Source organism: Cibotium barometz, chromosome 2, assembly GCF_041138505.1.
Source record: "Cibotium barometz isolate CiBa-2024 chromosome 2, ASM4113850v1, whole genome shotgun sequence".
NCBI lineage: Eukaryota > Viridiplantae > Streptophyta > Polypodiopsida > Cyatheales > Cibotiaceae > Cibotium > Cibotium barometz.
This window is the reverse complement of record NC_141047.1, coordinates 68,410,685-68,428,556: the sequence shown is the minus strand read 5'-3', so window position 1 is coordinate 68,428,556 and position 17,872 is coordinate 68,410,685. Positions and strand designations below refer to the sequence as shown.

Below are 17,872 nucleotides of genomic sequence, written 5' to 3'. Positions count from 1 at the left end.
CTCACATGATTCTTTCTTGGGGGGTTAAAGTTTTATCAAGCATGAGATTGCTTGAGGGAGAGGATTTATCTTTTCATGACTAATTGGATTCTCCATACAAATTGTGTAAACCTCTACATCTACATCACTAAAATCACTTTCTTGAGACGTGTCCTCAAAAAATAAATAATTCAAGAGGTGCATGCTAATCTATCCATGTCAGGGAAAATGCCATGTGGCCATGATATCTTGTTAACAAAGAGATGCAGGGAATTTGAAGATGATTCCTTATGTGCCAGACAAGGCAACAAGATTAGACTAGGATTTGACTATGACTTTCAATAATTGGAATCATGGGATGGAAGATGATACTCATAGCATAACCACCTTTGCAAGCACATAATGTAGAAAAGGACCCAATGAGTTATAATCTCTTTGACCACCAACACCTGACAATATTCACGAAAAATCATATACTTGTTTGCAAGAATTCAATATTTGGAGACATTCAAGATGCGAGCCTTTGAGAAGATATTATTTTAGAGTTCATTCTCTCTGCTACAATTTTGTTTGTATTCACACCGTAATAATGGAAAACCACTCTAATATGCAAAGGTAGTGTAACACTTCCACATGATGCGGTCTCATTCGTGAAGATCCTCACATCGATGTACCCATCATCTTTCATAGTTTTTGAGGTAGAAGTAGGTCTAGATAAGGGATTGTTAACTCTTTTCCATACACCCAAAATTTCCACCTCTACCCTAAGATGTATTCATATTATATATAGGCAATGGACCAATAATGTATAAAAAGCCAATCATAGCCTCCACAAGCCTTGTATATATGGGTAGAGATAAGAACTGGGCATCCACTTAAGTTTTCTAGTGGGGTAAGAGTAGAGGAAGGTCTTAAACACGAGGGATTGACACACCTCTTAGCCTGTCCAATAGGGACTTCCATGATCCAAAACAAGTGGTCTAACAACTAGCACTATGGTTCCTTGCTAGAGAGCAAGAAGGTTCTTAGCATGAACAATCATTATTGTGGGCTTATGATTAATCACTTGTGCTTAATCTTAATCTCCAATAAGAACTTCCATGATCCAAGACCAATGATCTAACAACTAGCACTATGGTTCCTTGCTAGAGAGCAAGAAGGTTCTTAACATGAATAATCATTATGATGGGCTTATGATTAATCACTTATGCTTAACCTTAATCTCTTTGCTTCATTAGTCATCATGCTTAAACCTCATGATTAGTCTCTTGTTTAAGCCACCATGAATTTCTAACAACACTTGGTTCTACTTGTCACTTTTTTTATCATCCTTAATGCCTTTTTTGTATATAGATCTTATTGTTATGAGGACAATCATCTACCTTTTTATCATCCTTCATGCTTTTTTGTGTATATAGATCTTGTTGTTATGAGAACAATCATCTAACTTTAGAATTCCCAAACTCTCATTACCAAGAAATTTTTATTGGGCTTCAAGCAATTTTTCACATACCCACAAAACTTAAGAGTACGAGATTGTGGACCCCTAAAACTTATGGTTGAGCTTAACTCTCCATGCTTAGTTACTAGATTTAAGTCAAATAGTGTGATGAGATTTTAAATTTCTTTGACATTATTTTCTTTGATTGAAGAAGAGAATAAGGGGTTATCTAATGATAAGATTTGGTTAGGTGCAAAAGGTAAGGGGACTTATTGAGGTAAAGTGGCTATATGACAATTCCAACTTACTAGCCATTGTTTGAACAGTTACCAATTATTCATCCTAGTGGATGTTGAATTTCTTCCCATCCACCGTCTTACCTCATATTTCTGTTGTGGATGGGTGAAGAAGAGTAAGGGGTTATCTAATATTAGGTAGAAAAGTTGTGGGGACTCATTGAGGCAAAGAGGCCATATGACACTTCCACCTTACTAGCCATTGTTTGATTGCTCCTAGTGGATGTGGAATGTCTTTCCATCCACCCTCTTACCATAAGTAAATCTTCATTCATCATTCTACCATCATGACAGAGAATTTACCTTTCGACGAGGTTAATTTTAATGTGGAAAGAAAGAGTTACATAACCCTTCATCTCCATAGTCATGGCATTAAAGGATATGGCTCATAAACCCTTAATCTCCATAGTCTTGGCATTAAAGCATACAGCACATGCCTTTGTGCCCATTAGCTGAGGTTTTACTACCTTACACTAGATCCAAAAGACATGAGGATGTGACTAGCTTTTGTGTCTCAAAGACAAAGAGGACTTGTCTTTGTGTGTGTGCCCGCGTGCATGCGTGCGTGCGTGCGTGCATGAGAGAGAGAGAGAGAGAGAGAGAGAGAGAGAGAGAGAGAGAGAATATATATATATATTATATTGCCATCTTCAAAAGATCCAAAGGGTCTATGAGACCAAAATGATGTATACACAGTGTCCCTGAAATCTCGTCGTGGAAAAAAGAAGAAAAAGCAACAATAAACTAAAACTGAAAGCTAAGATCTCAAACTCTAGATTATACAAGATGCCAAGCATAAGATACAATAAGTGATGGGATACGGGAGAGCTGAATAAACACAATCAATCAACCCTGTGTGTTGGGTCCTTTATGTTGGGCAATAGCCCATCCTCATACTAGAGAGAGAGAGAAGAGAGAAGAAGAAGAAGAAGATTTAATTAACATATTACACATGTTTAAGGTCTACAAGCCCTAAAAAGATGCTATGCATGATCCACATGTACACTAGCAGTTTGAACACAAAAAAGAAAAAGACAAGGCCTACAAATCACATAGGCTCCTGTGTGAACAATAATATGAATAAAGCTCTAACTTCCTGGCAGAGTAGAGCACGAGATGTCCTCTCTCCTGGCAGCACCTCCCTATGAGAGAGAGAGAGAGAGAGAGAGAGAGAGAGAGAGAGGTTGATTTTTAGTAATGTAATCTCTTGTTTGGGAACGATAAGAAATGGGAGAAAATACACAAGATTTTCTAGTGTTGTGTTAGACAAGATTACAAAATATCACCAAGGCTTGCAAAGGCAATAACCAAAAAAAAAAAAGTATTCATGAAAATCACCTCGCTAAAACAGCACAACACTTGAATTGGACTAGGTATTGTGCCATCGATTAAATGCCGTCAATGTAAATCAGAGGCTTGAATTGCTGTAAGGCACCTTTGATCATGTTTACTTAATCTCTTTCAGCTGTGCAGTCGATTAGTAGATCAGTGCACAATTAATTGCAATACTACATCACATTGAGAAAGTTCTTTGAGAAGCAATACATCACGCCACCATAATCAGAATTGAACAAGCATGTACGAGTGTCACCACCATAATTCAATTTCAAATAGCAAAAGTAACATAAAATCAAACTGCAACCCACCCAAAAAAACCAAAAAAACCCCCCCAAAAAAAAAAGTTGACATATTCCATACAACCAACATGCTTTTGATCATAGCAGGGCCTTTCCACATGCCTCAGCCTATCATGCTACTGTAATCTACACTATAGGTATGTACCACCTGGTGCTTGTCAGCTCTTGATAAAACAACCCATGAGTCCATCAGACTCAAGCTACTGGATGAATCCATGGCATATCAGGATACACTCCACGAAAAAGTTGAAATTTAAGATAGTTGTTTCACCCCATCCTCCCCCCACCCACCCCCGAACCAAAGAAAAAAAAAAACTGATATTGCAGAGAAAAGGAAAGGCAGACATAAGGCATCTACGCAACATCAGCCCCAAAGGTGGCTTCTGAAAGCTTGTCCATTTTCACGAGCATCATCCATACCTCCAGTTCTGCTTGAGCTGCCTTCTGCAAGTGTAACAGCAGCAAGGGAGGAGGATGACCATCCAGGTACAGATAATACTCCTTTCCTTTTCCTCGGACCATTACCTTCAAAGGTTTTGCTAGAACTGCTGATATCCAGGTCTTGCTCCCGCAAAAGCACTCTTCTCAACAAACCTTTGTGAGCTTCCAAAGAGGTTTCCTTCTGAATCCAATAATACTTGACACTGGTCAACAATCTAGGCATCAGGTATATCAAAACCCTCAAAACTAGAAAAATTGTCGCTAGTGTTAGATACATGTCATCATGCAGCCACTTCTCTGGAGACTTTGCCCAGGGATAAGGACAATTGACCTTGCTTTGGACCACCCCCTTTATGGAAAGCTTTTCAATGAAGGCTATTCCATCACTATCTCTTTTGCTATGATTGATGGGCCCGATACCTGCCAGAAGCACAGTTACAGAAACCGAAGAAGAGAAAAAGATTGGAGTTTAGAGAAAGTGATCTATGGAAACAGACCTGTGATGTCCTTATAAAATCCACCAATTGCTTCGTCTGTACGAGGACCTTGGTAACGTAATTTCACTGTCTTGTTTTGTATAAATAGGACCGGAAAACTGTGAACACCATATTGAGAAAGGGCACTGCAATTATAGACACCAATATTCTTAGATGCTAACCACAGTTTATTCCTAACAAAGGGGAATAAAATGGTATTAGAGTAAACACCCTACTGGTACAAGCATCATGGGAAACGTGACGGAACTGCTTGTCACCAGCTCACCTCTTTGGGTGGGCGACTACCTCTCTAGGCCTTTCTTGATCTAGGCCATGCGTATGCATGCATAGAAGAAGGGAGAGGAGTTAGAACCTAAAAAGAGGTGTGAGAAGGTGAAGCTATGGCTGTTTTCGTAAAAAAACAAAAAAGCAGGCCAATATTTTGTTAAGCAGGCAGTACCTTGTTTTTTCCCTCTATTCATCAATGCAGTGTTACAGCCATGTGTAGTATAGTCTATACGACTGGAACAGAGGAGGCCGTATGACGGCTGCTAGCAACCTGGCCGTACAGGTGTCACAAGCGGAAGAACTGCCTACGCGTCTTAAGAAGAGTACAAAACACAAATATGAACAGAGAAAAGAGAGAGAGATGTTGCTGTAACAGTGTTTTCTGTATATATGTATCCATATGCACATAGATCCTAGCCAACATGGCCTCCAAAAGGAAACACCTAAGCCTATGCCAAGATAGTAGTGTAAAGGCCAGCCTTGAAATCTGAAATTTCTTCTTCACAAGTCCCTGTTATGAGCATGTCATCTACATACAAGATGACAATGAGAATCTGGCACTAGTTTTCTTCACATACTCGGACAGTCCTTGGCCATATGACTGGATTGTGAACACTAAAAACACTCTCCGTTCCTCTTTGCTTCTGCTACCAAGCCGCTTTTTTGGTTGCCCCCTTCCCAAGTTGTCGGATGAGCTTTTATGGGATCTCTTGTTACCTGATGCCTCTTGGGGTAAACATGGATACTGCATGTTGCCAGTCCACTTCGCACAGCGATAAGGAGTCCTTAGATTCTTGGACAAACCTATCAAAGGTTTTGCCTTTTACGTACAAATCATAGTTAAAAGAAATGCTAGAAACGGCACTATGCCTGAGCTGAAAAGTCGTTCCGGGCATGGAACGTGCCAGAAATGCATTTCTAGAGCTGAAACGTCTCCAGGAAATAGAAACGGCCCGTTTCCAGTGTTTCTCGCCGGTGAGAAATGTTTAGAAACTTTTCTTACCATAGCCTCTGCACATTCTCCCCTTTTCTTTTTTTCGTGTTTGCCCCTTTTCTTTTCCATCCCCATTCTTGTAGGCATTTCTTTTTTTTCTCTCTCATGGCATCTAGGTAGCCACATCTTGAGAAATGAAATGAAATGAAATGAAATGATATATTAACGTCTTCAAAAGGCCAAAATGACCTATGAGACCAAAAAGGTTACAACAATTGGTGGATCTGATACAATGTCTGTGTAAGGAAAGCTAAAAACAATTAAACAACTAACTGAAACTGAAACAACTATGAGGAAAAGTACGGTACCAGGAGCTCCTAATGGATAACATGTGGGAGGAAAACTCCAGCAACAAAGGTAAGCATCATACACATCACTATCCAAAGATGTCTCTCATCGGTCGATGGCGGATATCCTCAATGTCCTCCATGGTGAGTACTCTGACTGGACGTCTCCCATGCCGTGCTAGTATGGTCCTGATCCTCTGTTGTAGTCTCCGCCGGTGTCGAGATGGACCTCTCATCTTGGGGCGCCTGGACCGCCCCAGCTCTATAGCCCGATCAATCAGTGTACCTCTGGTGCGGCTGTACTCTGGGGCTAGCTGCAATGCCTGCTGACCTGACTGCTCAATCTCTGGTCGAAAGAAGTCTGTAATCTGCCTCTGTAGGTGTCTCTCCCTCTCTGATCCCCTCCCTCTCAGGAGACCCTCTCTATGTCTACGCAGCTCTAGCAAGTACAATCCGAGGCATCTCTGATCCTGGTATCTCATGACTCTAGAAAGTGGTCCAAAGCCCTCTCTGAACAGGCAGTGAAAACGGCCTCGTATCTCATAATATACCGGACAGTGACATATGTAATGTAACTCTGTCTCTGGCTCCATCTGGCACAGCTGACAAATCCTGGCCTCAGCTGGTACTCCTCTGAATCTGCCAGTCTCAATCTCTAGCTGGTGTGAGGATGTGCGCATCTGACCAATAGCACACCGTACCCCATGAGAAAGATGAGTATCCATGTAGCTGGGTCTAATCACAAACCCATCCTCCGTGAGCTGGAGAAGATGATCTCTATAGAAAGCCATCTTCGTACCAAGCTCGTGTGTCGGCTGTATCCATGTCCTCCTAGTGTCCAGCTGAGTCAAGTCTAGCCTGATAAGTCTGGTAATCTCTGCCCGTGTGAGAGAGAGGGAGGGTGCATCCAGGGAGTACTGAAATGGAGGTAGCCTGTCCATACTAAAGCCATGCAGTTGGAACCAAGCTGTCATCTGTGCATACCAACATGATCCGTCTCCCTGTGATGCCAACTGTCGTGAAGACTCCAGGGCTAAGCGAGCATATCTGTCTCTAGGGAGAGCCCAAGTGCTATGTATAAAGGAGACTGATCGAGTGAGTGCCTCTACTACCAATGGGGGGACAGCCATCTCTGCACGGATAATATCATGTGGTACGGAGGCCTTGGCCCTAATCATCCGGGAAATCATAGAAACCAAGGACCTCTCCATACGTCTCCATCCATCAGTGCTACCAGCTCGGCTGTGGTGATCCACTGAGGGTCCCCATATCTCCACTCCATACAGCATGGCTGAAGTGACCAAAGTGTCAAAGAGCCAGAGCTTTGTTCGAGGTTCCTGAAACTGAACCTGCGAACACATCCTCTCTAGTCTCCCCAATGCTGCATAAGCTCTGGTCAATCTGGTCTCCGCTGCTCTCCTCAAGGAAAATAGTGGGCCACTAAAAACCACACCAAGGTAAGTATATGCATCTGTATACTCCACTGTCTCCTGACCATATGTAAAGGTGGGCATTGACCTCCTAACCCACTGTGCTGTGGTGTTAAACACCATCACCTTGGTTTTACCAAGGTTAACAGACAATCCACTGTCCTCTGCAAACATGTGCAATGCATCCAAATGACGCTGCATCCCCTCTGGAGAATCTGAGATCAGCACAATATCATCAGCATACAATAACAGCGGAATCCATGTCCCTGCTAGCTGTGCTCCTCTGTCACCCTCCCGCTCTACATAGTCCGAAACCTCATCCACATACATCCCAAATAAGGTGGGGGAAAGGGGGCAGCCCTGTTTCACCCCAATAGTGGAGTGAACCATCTCAGATACACCCTGGGTAGTACGTACCTGCCCCACAACTGTCCTGTATAAAGCCATGATTCCCCAAATCAGCTCTGTGGGCACTCCCATCTCCTGTAGTCTGCGCATCAGTCTGGCTCTCGGTACCGAGTCAAAAGCTTTGCGGAAATCCACAAAGCAACAGTAAATCCTCCTGTCATATAATCTACCCTCCTCAATAATAGCTCTGAGTGTCAAGATATGGTCAAGAGTGGAGAAACCTCTCCTGAACCCTGCCTGCCCTGATGCACGTATGCCCTCTCTCTCTGCCCATCTACTCAACTCCTGCTCAAGAATAGATGCATATAATCTAGCCAATGTGTGACCAATCATGATGGTACGATAATTCCCAAGAAGCATAGGATCCCCTGACTTGAAGATAGGCACAATCGTGGACATATTCCAAGTCTCAGGAAAACCCTCACACATGGCTCGGTTAAACATCATAGCAATAAGCTCTGCAAGCATATCTCTGGCATGAATAAAGTGCTCTGCTACCAAACCATCATGATCATATGCTCTCCCAGTCCTCATCCTGTCAATAGCTTTCCTTACCATCTCAGCAGTAAAGAAAGCACACGTCTCTGGGCATGGCTCCGATGGGTCTGGCAGGGGCGGCTGTCCTGGTGCTGTGTACAGGGATGCTGCATACTCGCCCCAAATCTCTGTGGAGGTAATGGCTGGTGATGGTGAATGCTCATGGAATAGTCTCCATGCCTCGCCTGAGTCCTGACTCATAAACAACTGGTACAAATCCCTCTCTAACTGAGCAAGATAAGCCCTCTTCTTCCGTCGCACTAGGTGCCGGAAGGTAATCCGTGACTGTCTGTGAGTGGTAACACCCATGAGCACCTCTCTCTGTAATCTGATCCTCATCTCTCTGCACTCCTCATCATACCAACTGTTCTGGGGCATGTTCCCAGATCGTCTCTGTGTAGGCTGACTATGAGGATATGCCTCTGATGCTGCAGCATGAAGCGTCTCTATCAATATCTGAGTGAGCTCGTCTAATGGCCGTCCCGGCTCCTCGGCACATAGGCGTCTGTATATCTCATCCGTGTATACGGTGTCAGTCTCTCTCGTAAAGGTATAACGAGTGTGTGTGTGGAGACCTGTCCCAATGGAGCGGTGCTGAACTGAAATGTGAGAGTGAAGGACAAGATAGCATGATCCACTGCTATTCCAACCGGCCTAGTGCCTACCATAAAATCCTGAAAAGAGGAAATGAGACTGGGCTGAGCCATAACATAGTCCACTGTACTAGCACCATGCCGATGTGGAAAGCTAGTGAAACCGCCCGATGTCGGGAATCTCTGTAGGCCATTCAGGATGGCCAATCCATGTGCAGTCCCCATGTCTATCAAATACCGCCCATACACTGTATGTTCCTCATCCTGTGAGAGTCTAGATAGGCCCATATCCCTAACATCAAGCTCCCTCAACATCTCCTCTGAGGTATCATAAAATACTGTCTGGCTATGGGCGGTCCTGGCATTGAAGTCCCCCAAGAGAATGATGTCACCATCCCTGGAGAACTCCCAAATGTCATCATCCAAAATAGAAAAGGGAGACTGCCCGCTAGGTGATGCATACACTGATGTACTAGGAGCAAAATAGCATATAGCAATGTAGAGATATCTGCCGGTCTCTGCCCTCAGTCTAACCCACATGTACCTAGCCTGCTCATCTCTGCGGACTATATGTATCAGTGGCTGTAGCTCCTCTCTAAACAATACTGCCACTCCTCCTGAGCCCCGTCCTCTATGCTCTGAACGAGTCTCCTGTCTACAAGCTGTCTCCCATCGGTATCCACTAACATGTGGCATGGACTGTCCAGGAGCCTGATGCGTCTCACAGTAGAAGATGATGTCCCTCCCAGTGAAACTATCCTCAAAAGCCCCTACATCAAGGCGTAGAGATCCATTACAATTCCAAGTAGCAACTTTGAGTGTAGTCCCATAGGTCTCGCGCCGTCATGAAGAGCGCCTCTCCATAATCACCACTCTACCATCTCTATAGAAGGCCACTTTCCCTTTCTCTCGGGCTGCCCTTATCTCGGGCATAACTTCTTTCATGTGGGCAAGTTGCGAGAGTGTGAGGTCATCTCCAAGAAATATTCCCGTTTGCTTGAGTGTAGGACGTCTCTTCAAGAAGTCCTTCTTCGCTTCCATGGAGGGGAAACGGATGATAAGTGCTCTCTCCTTAGAAGAAGATTCGCCACTACCTTCCCTCTTCTTTCCCACTCTCCATGCCTTTGTGTGCGTGGCTTCAATGCCCATCATAGAGAAGAGCTCCTTGGTTTCCCCTTCCGCATCATCACGGTCTTTTAGACCGGACACTCGTACATGTAAGGCCCGGGTCTTCCTCCTTTGCTCCTCTTCAAGGGTCATGTTGATGATGGTGGGAGTGGGGATGGGTGGCGATTCTTTACCTTTCCCTTTCTTGGCGACCTCGATCCATTTCTCGGCCTCGTCCATCTTCTTTTGTGTCTTTGTGATCACCTCCACCCATGAAGATGTCTTCTCTTTATGTTGCTCCTCCTCCTCTCGAATGATCCTCATTTGTTCCTTGATGGTATTCAGCTCTTCAATCAAGGAGGGCTGAAATTCTCCATCCTCAAGCTTGCTTTTTGAAGTGGCTTCCAACTCCTTTTTGAGGGCTGAGATTTCAGCCGCTTGACTTTTAGCATGCAGTTTGGCCTCCACTAGTTCCTCCTTTAAGGCTGAAATCTCAGCCTCTTGCTTGGAAGATCTCTCTTCGAGCTCTTGGATTTTGTCAAATCCCTTCTCGAGTTTGGAGAGGCGGTTTATGATTGCGGTAACAGAAGAGTCGACCATCTTCTTGTTTTCTTTGATAATTGTGCCGAGCTTGTCCTCCACCTTCACGAGCTCCTCTTTAAACCCGGTCTTGGCCATGACTTTTTGCAGAACTTCCCACAGCCAATGGACTGAAAATTAATCCATGGCAGCAGCACGAAACAGCAGCAACAGGGAGGGGGGGGGGAGAGAATTATGTTCCTGCCTTGGGGGCCTGAGGAAGGGTGGGTGGGAACAGGGGGCGGAACAGTGAGGAACGCTGGGCGCAGAGCAGGCAGCGAAGAGAGATAGAGAGATAAAGCGTGGAGAGAGAGAGAGAGAGAGAGAGAGAGAGAGAGAGAGAGAGAGAGAGAGATGGCGAAGGCAGGCAGGCGAAATGGGTGGGAAACGGGGGCAGGCAGAGAGGCGAAATGGGTGGGAAACGGGGGCAGGCAGAGAGGCGGAGGAATTCACCCAGAGTGACTACTGGTGGCTGCAAGTCGATATTGTTAGTAAATATGACTCCAAGAGAGGTGGGGCAAAAAGATTTCATTGCCGACATTGTGGTCTAGAAAGAGATGGCCGTCCAAAGCGGGTTGAAGCTCTTGCCTTGCCAGGGTTTGGCATAGGTAAATGCAAGAAGATTGCTCAAGTAGATGCACTAAAAATCATAGTTCGGGGAAACTCGGAAACAGAAACGGAAGCGGGAGCAGAAACGGAAACGGGAATTTTAGGAGGAACTGAAACAGAAACAGAAATGCCACATCATAGGGGGGTCAAGGATAATGCATAATATCCATGAACACTATGATCTCAGATTTTATCTTTCAACTTTCAAGTTTCGGCTTGTGTTTTTGAGACTTAATATTTGGAGTTTTGAGTTATCTATGTTTCACATCTTGAAGCATGTGATGTTGTTATTCATGTTTATCTTTGGAAACTTTGAGTTAATTATGATGTATGTTTTTTACTAGAAGCATATAATTGTATTATCTGTATTTAAATTTTGAACTTACAGAGGAGAGTTCATGTAAACTTGTGCATTTTTGAGAGCAGGAAGGCAAGAAGACTAGCTTCTATTGTTCCACCAGGTTTTTTCGCTCACTGAAGCTTTCGCGCCCCCCCCCCCCCCCCCCCCCGCCTGCTCGAGCTGCCTTCGCCCTTCCCCGCCTGCTCGCACCCCCCCTCCCCGCCTTCGAGCCTTCGCCTCTCCCCGCCTGCTCGCAACCCCCCCTCCGCGCCCCTGTGCTCTTCGCGCCCCCCGCCCCCCCCCCCTTTCGCGCACGTCGCCCCTGCCTGCCTACCCCCGTCTCCTTCACGCCCCCCACTCCCCCCTTCCTCCGTGTATCGCCCCCTGCCTACCCCCGCCCCCCTTTCGCGCTTTTCCCGCCCCCTTTCGCTCCTCGCTGCCCGTTTCCCGCCTCTGTCTTCCGCCCCTCCCCCCCTGTCTTCCGCCCTTCCCCCTCTTCCCCTCCCCGCTCCGCTTTTTCGTGCACCTTGGTTCTTGCAAGACCCCCCGTCTTCGCTTCGCCCTCGACTCAGCTTCAGACTCTGATGGGCCCCACCTTAGAGGGACTCTTCCGCAGCCCCCTCACCCGCCCCTGAGGATACCCCCATCAGGCTTTCTCTTTCGCCAGAAGAGGAAACGAGCCTCGCCGCAGAGGTGAAACGCCTCCAGGCACATTCCACCATTTGCTGTATAGTTAGCACTCGCCCCAGCAGAGGGGAGATCCGGGATCTTCTCCATGCCCGCCTTCTTGTAGATGTGGACAAGATCCTGGACGTTCAGTTACTGGGCCGCGACACTACCAGATTGAGCCTAGAGCGTGGCCCAGGTCCTAGCCATGAGTCCCCTTGACTTCAGGGGCGCTCGGGCCTTCTTCAAACATTGGCAGCATGGTTTCGACCCAGCAACGGCCGAGCAGGGAGAGCGCCTATTCCATGTCACAGTTTGCTTTCCTGGACTTCGCCACGAGTACCTTCCGCTCCTTTCTAGGATAGGATCATTGGTGGGCTCGGTGCTTGAGACCGGCCCCACAGCAACTTCAGTGGTGGCTAGAGCAGCTGGCCTTCCTTCGGTCAGAGTTTTGGTTCCTGACATCTCCTCTCTTTCAAGGTCATTCAGTTACCTAGGATAGGGGGGGGATGGATCGATCAGAGAGAGGAGTTTTCGGGGCTCCCGAACCAGTGTTTTATATGCAGGCAGGTCGGCCACCTGGCCAAGGCCTGCCCTCGCAGGAGACCCCAACCTTCACCGCAGCAACAGACCTCCGATGGCCCGCCCACAGATGCGGCTCGGCAGGCAGCCTCCGGGACACCTGCTCAGCCCACAGAGACCTCTGATTGGCAGCCTGGACAGGGGCGCCGTAGAGGGAGACAGCCACAGCAGCATGCGCAGAGACCGACGCAGCAGCAGACAGCCTCAGCATCATTGGGTTCGAGTGAGGAATTGCTTTGCTCCCCTCCAGGAGGAGACCCCAGCGCAAACTGAGGATCAGGAGATGCAGCACCCCCCCCCTCCCCCCCCTCACCCGCCCCCCCTCCCGCCTCGCTTCCACCCTCGCCTCCTCCCGTTCCCGCTCCCGCATTTTCAACATCTCCTTCCCCACCCCCCTCTCCCCCCCCTCCTCCCCCTCCGCTCGCCTCAGCTCCCCGGGAGGCACTGGCAGTACCCTGGCGCTCACCTGCAGTCCGACGGGCACTGAGCACTGACCTTGCTCGTGCACCGCAGAGGAGACCTACCATGCCGATTCGTGCTTCACGGATATCCTCTATCCGTAGTCGGCTGAGTAGTCTCGACACTAGACAGCACTCGGAGGCTTTCGACTACTCCTTTACATGCCTTTTTGGAGCGGAGGGCCCCCATGAGCCAACACCCATCAGAGTTAATGTAGTGATACCTCCGGCCCGAGGGGAGGAGACACTTGATTCAGCTGTGGTCTTCTCCTTCCCTCTTTGCGGCACTAGCGACCGGGAGTGGACTCTGGATCTCGCTCTTAGTATTTTGAGGACACAGGCCGTTGAGCTTTCTCACCATGTGAGCGATTTGGAGATGACAGACGTGATAGGCCGACTCTGGGAGTTGGCACATTTCTTTGATATCGGGAGTGCGGATGCCTCCGGGAATCAACACTTGGTGGTTCGCATAGTGGCAGACCTAGCGCGAGACCTTGGCTATGTATGCATACATGAGGTTTCTCTCTCTGAGCGGGAGGCAGTCGCTATGGGACACAGCCACTGGCGCCTAGTCCGAGACTCTTGCAGCACACCGGGTGGGCAGAATCGTAGCCGCTCGGATGGGGATTACTCTCCATCCAAGCCGGTTGCGAAGGCCCGCCGTATGGCTGAGACAGCCTCCACCTTAGCAGGTCATCCATGAGGATCATCTCATGGAATGTACAGGGCCTTGGTGGCGCACACTATGTACGTTATCGTGGTTGTTTGAGGCAAGAGCTTCAGAGATGCTTGGTTTGGGACAGTATTGATATTCTGATGATGCAGGAGCACCATTTGAGTGAGAGTAGGATTCGGAGATATGGTTCGGTGATGCCTGGTAGATGGGACACATTTTGGTCTGTAGGTTTTGGCCCCTTGGGTGGGCAGGGAGGAGTATATATTTTCAGAGGATACGGGTCGCGGCCGCCGCTTCTCGGAAGTGGCATATTGATCCAGACCCTGCAGATGTGGACTCCGATTGGCGCATATGGGTATATGCTGCGCGCCCCTTGGCCCGGCTCCAGTGGGACCCTGGCGAGTACGAGTGGCATGATCCTTATGCGTCCCACGAGGCCACAGAGATCACCTTTTTCCAATACATTGTTCCTTTGGGGAGGGCATATTTTGACTGCGAGGAGGACGGGCATCGGAGCACTGGCGGCTTCAAGGACTCTCACAGGAGTTCCTAGAGGATTTTTGGACCAGGCTCTGGGCTAGCAGACAAGCACGCAGGATCTCAGCTTTCCAGTGGCTTGTTGCCCACAGGAGCCCTGCAGTTGGCACCTGGCTTGTCTACAGTGGCCTTCCGCCGGCCTGCGTCCGATGCGGCCACCCATTGGAGACACAGAGACATTGCCTATGGGACTGTCCACAGGCGCAGCAGATTTGGCTGAGGATGCTGCGCATTTTGTCCCCCCTCTCTCCAGAGGGCATGTATACGTGGGGAGCCGCTGCTTGGTCGACTTCGTCAGGGCCAACTCTGGGATACGAGACGGAGCAGGACAGCCAGGCCATCAGATTCATTGGGGGCCAGCCTCGCCTTGTTCCTTCACCGGATTTCTCAACAGCCGGATGGACACAGGAGAGGGATATACGATGGGAGCTCCTCAACAGCCTCACCATATGGTTCACCTGGAGAGCCCGTTGTTTCAGGGCCTTTGAGGGGAGACTGGAGCCACCAACAGAGACTGTTTGGGCTACCTGGCAGGAGTTGATTCACACCCTGCGAGGACAGTATGACCGCATCCGGGGCAACTCGGATCGAGCAATCTTGCGGCGCCAAGCCTTCCACACCACTTGGCGCAGCGGCCCTTTCTATACTCTACACGCGGGTACCCCCCGCTGGCACTACAGGCCACCTGTTTGGATTTTCCCCCCTCCTATTGTATGATATAGCCTCTCAGCTATTTGTACTTTTCTGCACCTAGGAAGAGTCTCCCTAGCTGCCTTGATTGGATCTCTGCTCTGCCTTCTTATGAGCAAGAGAGGGGTTTTGTAGCCCAGTGGGTTTTTTTATAACTAATGAAAGGATCTTTTCTCAGAAAAAAAAAATTTTTGAACTTACATTTACATTAGTTGTCTCTAGATGCTTTTCTTTGTTAGTCTCTAGATGTTTTTCCATATTTCTCGTTCACATTCTCATGCTCTTGCAGCTCAGGTGCCTCATCAATAGCTTCATCAATCTCCTCCAAAACAGCCTCAAAAACAGATCCTCAGTCGGTCTCAGACTTGTGAAAGCCAACATACATGTCTTCAGTATACTCATGCTTCATCTTTGTCAGCCGATTTCTTTTCTTTGTGTGTATGTAGTTGAATGTACTCCATAAGCACTCCAAAGCTGATGAGGAACACACTTGTCCAACAATTCGTATGGCAAGTGTTTGCAGCTCGGAAGTATCAGCTCCGTAGTCTTCCCACCATGTTACTGCACCAACACGGAATATGCATGCAAATGAAACACAAGAAACCCTTTTCTTTCCCCATGTTTCATGAACTAGAAGTACTATGCATTTGCTATGCTTCAACGAAAGAACATACCTATCAAGCTGAGATCTCGCCAGCTAAAGATGCCTTCTTTGTTACGATACTTTGCAAGTTGATCTTTCACCTTTCTACGCTCATCATGCATCATGACCAGCCTTTGAAGCATGGTATTCCAACCACCCGTGATCTCAACATCACTTCGTATGGCAGCTCCCTTGTGCTAAAACTCCGGGTCAAGTACAAAGGTTGCTACATGGAGGGGAGAACTATATTGATTCCACCTACTGATTGCAAGATCCTCCAACTCTTGAAGCTTCTCCTTATCGGTTTCAAGCACATGGATATGCTCAATCATTCTATCTGTGGCCTCGTAGATTTTGCCAATGTATGGCACATCCCCATCCACACACCGAAGAAGCTTGACAATTGGCAGGCATACAAGAAGAATATGCTCTACCTCAGGCCAAAAATCTTATTGTAGAATAGTATCAAAACACAACTTTCAAAATGTTGTTTTGGAAGGGGGCCAAGATGCCCAATCTGGACTCGCCACCATCTGCTTCAAGTAAGGTCTCACAGAAACGACGCATCATCAAAAAATTATAAGCAAATCTAGTATCATAGTACTCATAGTTGTTTCTCGTACCGGTACAAATGGGTTCGTACGGCACGATACCGTACGATATCGTACGGTACGAGTTTTTTTTTTCCAAAAAATTATTCTTCCCTGAAAAAAAAAATTCCAAATGCTTAAAAAAATATAGAAACCCTGCTTTACGAAGATCCCAAATGTTCGCAATACTTCGCAACTTTTGTGTCCACTTAGTATTCCATATGGGGTTGTTGAGAGACCCTAAAAATCTGGCGAGGTAGACTGGTAGTGTACACTTGATTGGTAGGATGAGAGAATCTTGCTACATCACTTGGGGATCCCTGGTATAGGTAGGCTAGACAATTAGATTCTCAAGTTATGTACGAGGGAGAAGATTTGGACATGGCCATTTTGATCTAGAGAGGAGTCCCTAAACTTATCACCCTAGATGCACTCCTCGTATTTGTGCAAGGACGGTCCCTTAGTCATAAACGCTACATTGGGAGACCTTTGGTATTGCATTACCCATCCAGGTTCTTTTTTGGAGACAATCGGGAGATCCAACCGGGAGAGACACATATCCATGTTCTGGTTCCTCAAGCACTGTAGAGTCCTCCCCTCCCAACCTTCCCTCACATTCAAGCTTGAAGCTCCATAGGCTGTAAGTGTAAAAAATAAAAACCGTATTTTATCGTACGGTATCCGAAAATTTCATATCGTACCAAAAATTCCCGTACGGTATCGTATCGTACGGTATCGTATTTTCGTACCGTGACAACCATGATAGTACTTGAGGAGTTCTTTCTTTGCATACCTTCGGTAAAGAGCATGAGAAAAGTGATGACCGGTTACAAAGGTAATCACCTCTTTAATTGTGTCAATCTTATTTTTCACCCAAGTCAACTTACCAATATCTTTAAGTTGAGGCCATGAGCCATGCAGGGACTCCAAGTGATATGAGAATATCTCTCCTCCAATAAGGTTCCAACTGCCTTGTTTGTGCTTTCTAAATCTGACACAAACTGAACCACCTTATGTGGTCCCACATACTCCACAGCCTCACTCCACATCTCAACAAGGACGAGTGCGGTCTTTTGCCTAACCCCAATCTTAGTAGAATTGATATACAATGATTTTGCTGCAACAATTCCCTCCAAGAGACGGCTACGAGTGTCCGTCCATCCATCGCCCATAAAGGAAATTCCATAAGTGCTCCATCTCTCTTTCACTGGAGCTATGGCTTCATTGATTGAAGTCAACTCTTGCTCCAATAGCTTTTCTTTCAAAGCATTATAGCTTGGTGGTGTGTAGGTGGGACCAAAAGAAGCTATTTCCGACACCATTTCCGTAAAAAATTCAGTGTTTGCCACATTGAAAGATATGCCGCAAGAGTAAAAGAATCGAGCAACTGTTGCATCGACCTGAGCCTTTCTTTGTGGATGCCAAGATGTGAGCAATGTCTGTTGGTTTCCCTTTGCTTAATGCTGAGAGGGCAGAAATGGAGGGGGGGGAGACGTTGCACTAACTCCACTTCCTGCAGATGAAGTTTGTGGCATAGAAAATAGAGAGCGGGTTGCAGCGGGTTGCAGCAGTGGGAGGAGCACCTACT

At 47.0% G+C, this 17,872-nt stretch overlaps 2 protein-coding genes across 2 annotated transcripts in view; both read right to left on the bottom strand.

The window, feature by feature from the left end:
* Positions 1-3,295: 3,295 nt before the first annotated feature.
* Positions 3,296-17,872, bottom strand: part of LOC147641396 (5'-adenylylsulfate reductase-like 3) — a 70,111-nt gene continuing 55,534 nt past the window's right edge. Inside the window, exons 3-4 of the mRNA XM_086820996.1 lie at positions 4,292-4,416; positions 3,296-4,214 (exon numbers count right to left, since the gene is read on the bottom strand). Coding sequence (XP_086677122.1) covers positions 3,718-4,214; positions 4,292-4,416 — 622 coding nt within the window. The 3' untranslated portion in view covers positions 3,296-3,717. The remainder of the gene's footprint in view (positions 4,215-4,291; positions 4,417-17,872) is intronic.
* LOC147641400 (uncharacterized) lies at positions 15,252-16,070 on the bottom strand. The gene is made up of 2 exons (XM_086821022.1): positions 15,726-16,070; positions 15,252-15,612 (listed from the first exon to the last, which is right to left on the bottom strand). Exons 1-2 carry the CDS (start codon positions 15,835-15,837, stop codon positions 15,401-15,403), a joined length of 324 nt encoding a protein of 107 aa, XP_086677148.1. The 5' UTR covers positions 15,838-16,070; the 3' UTR covers positions 15,252-15,400.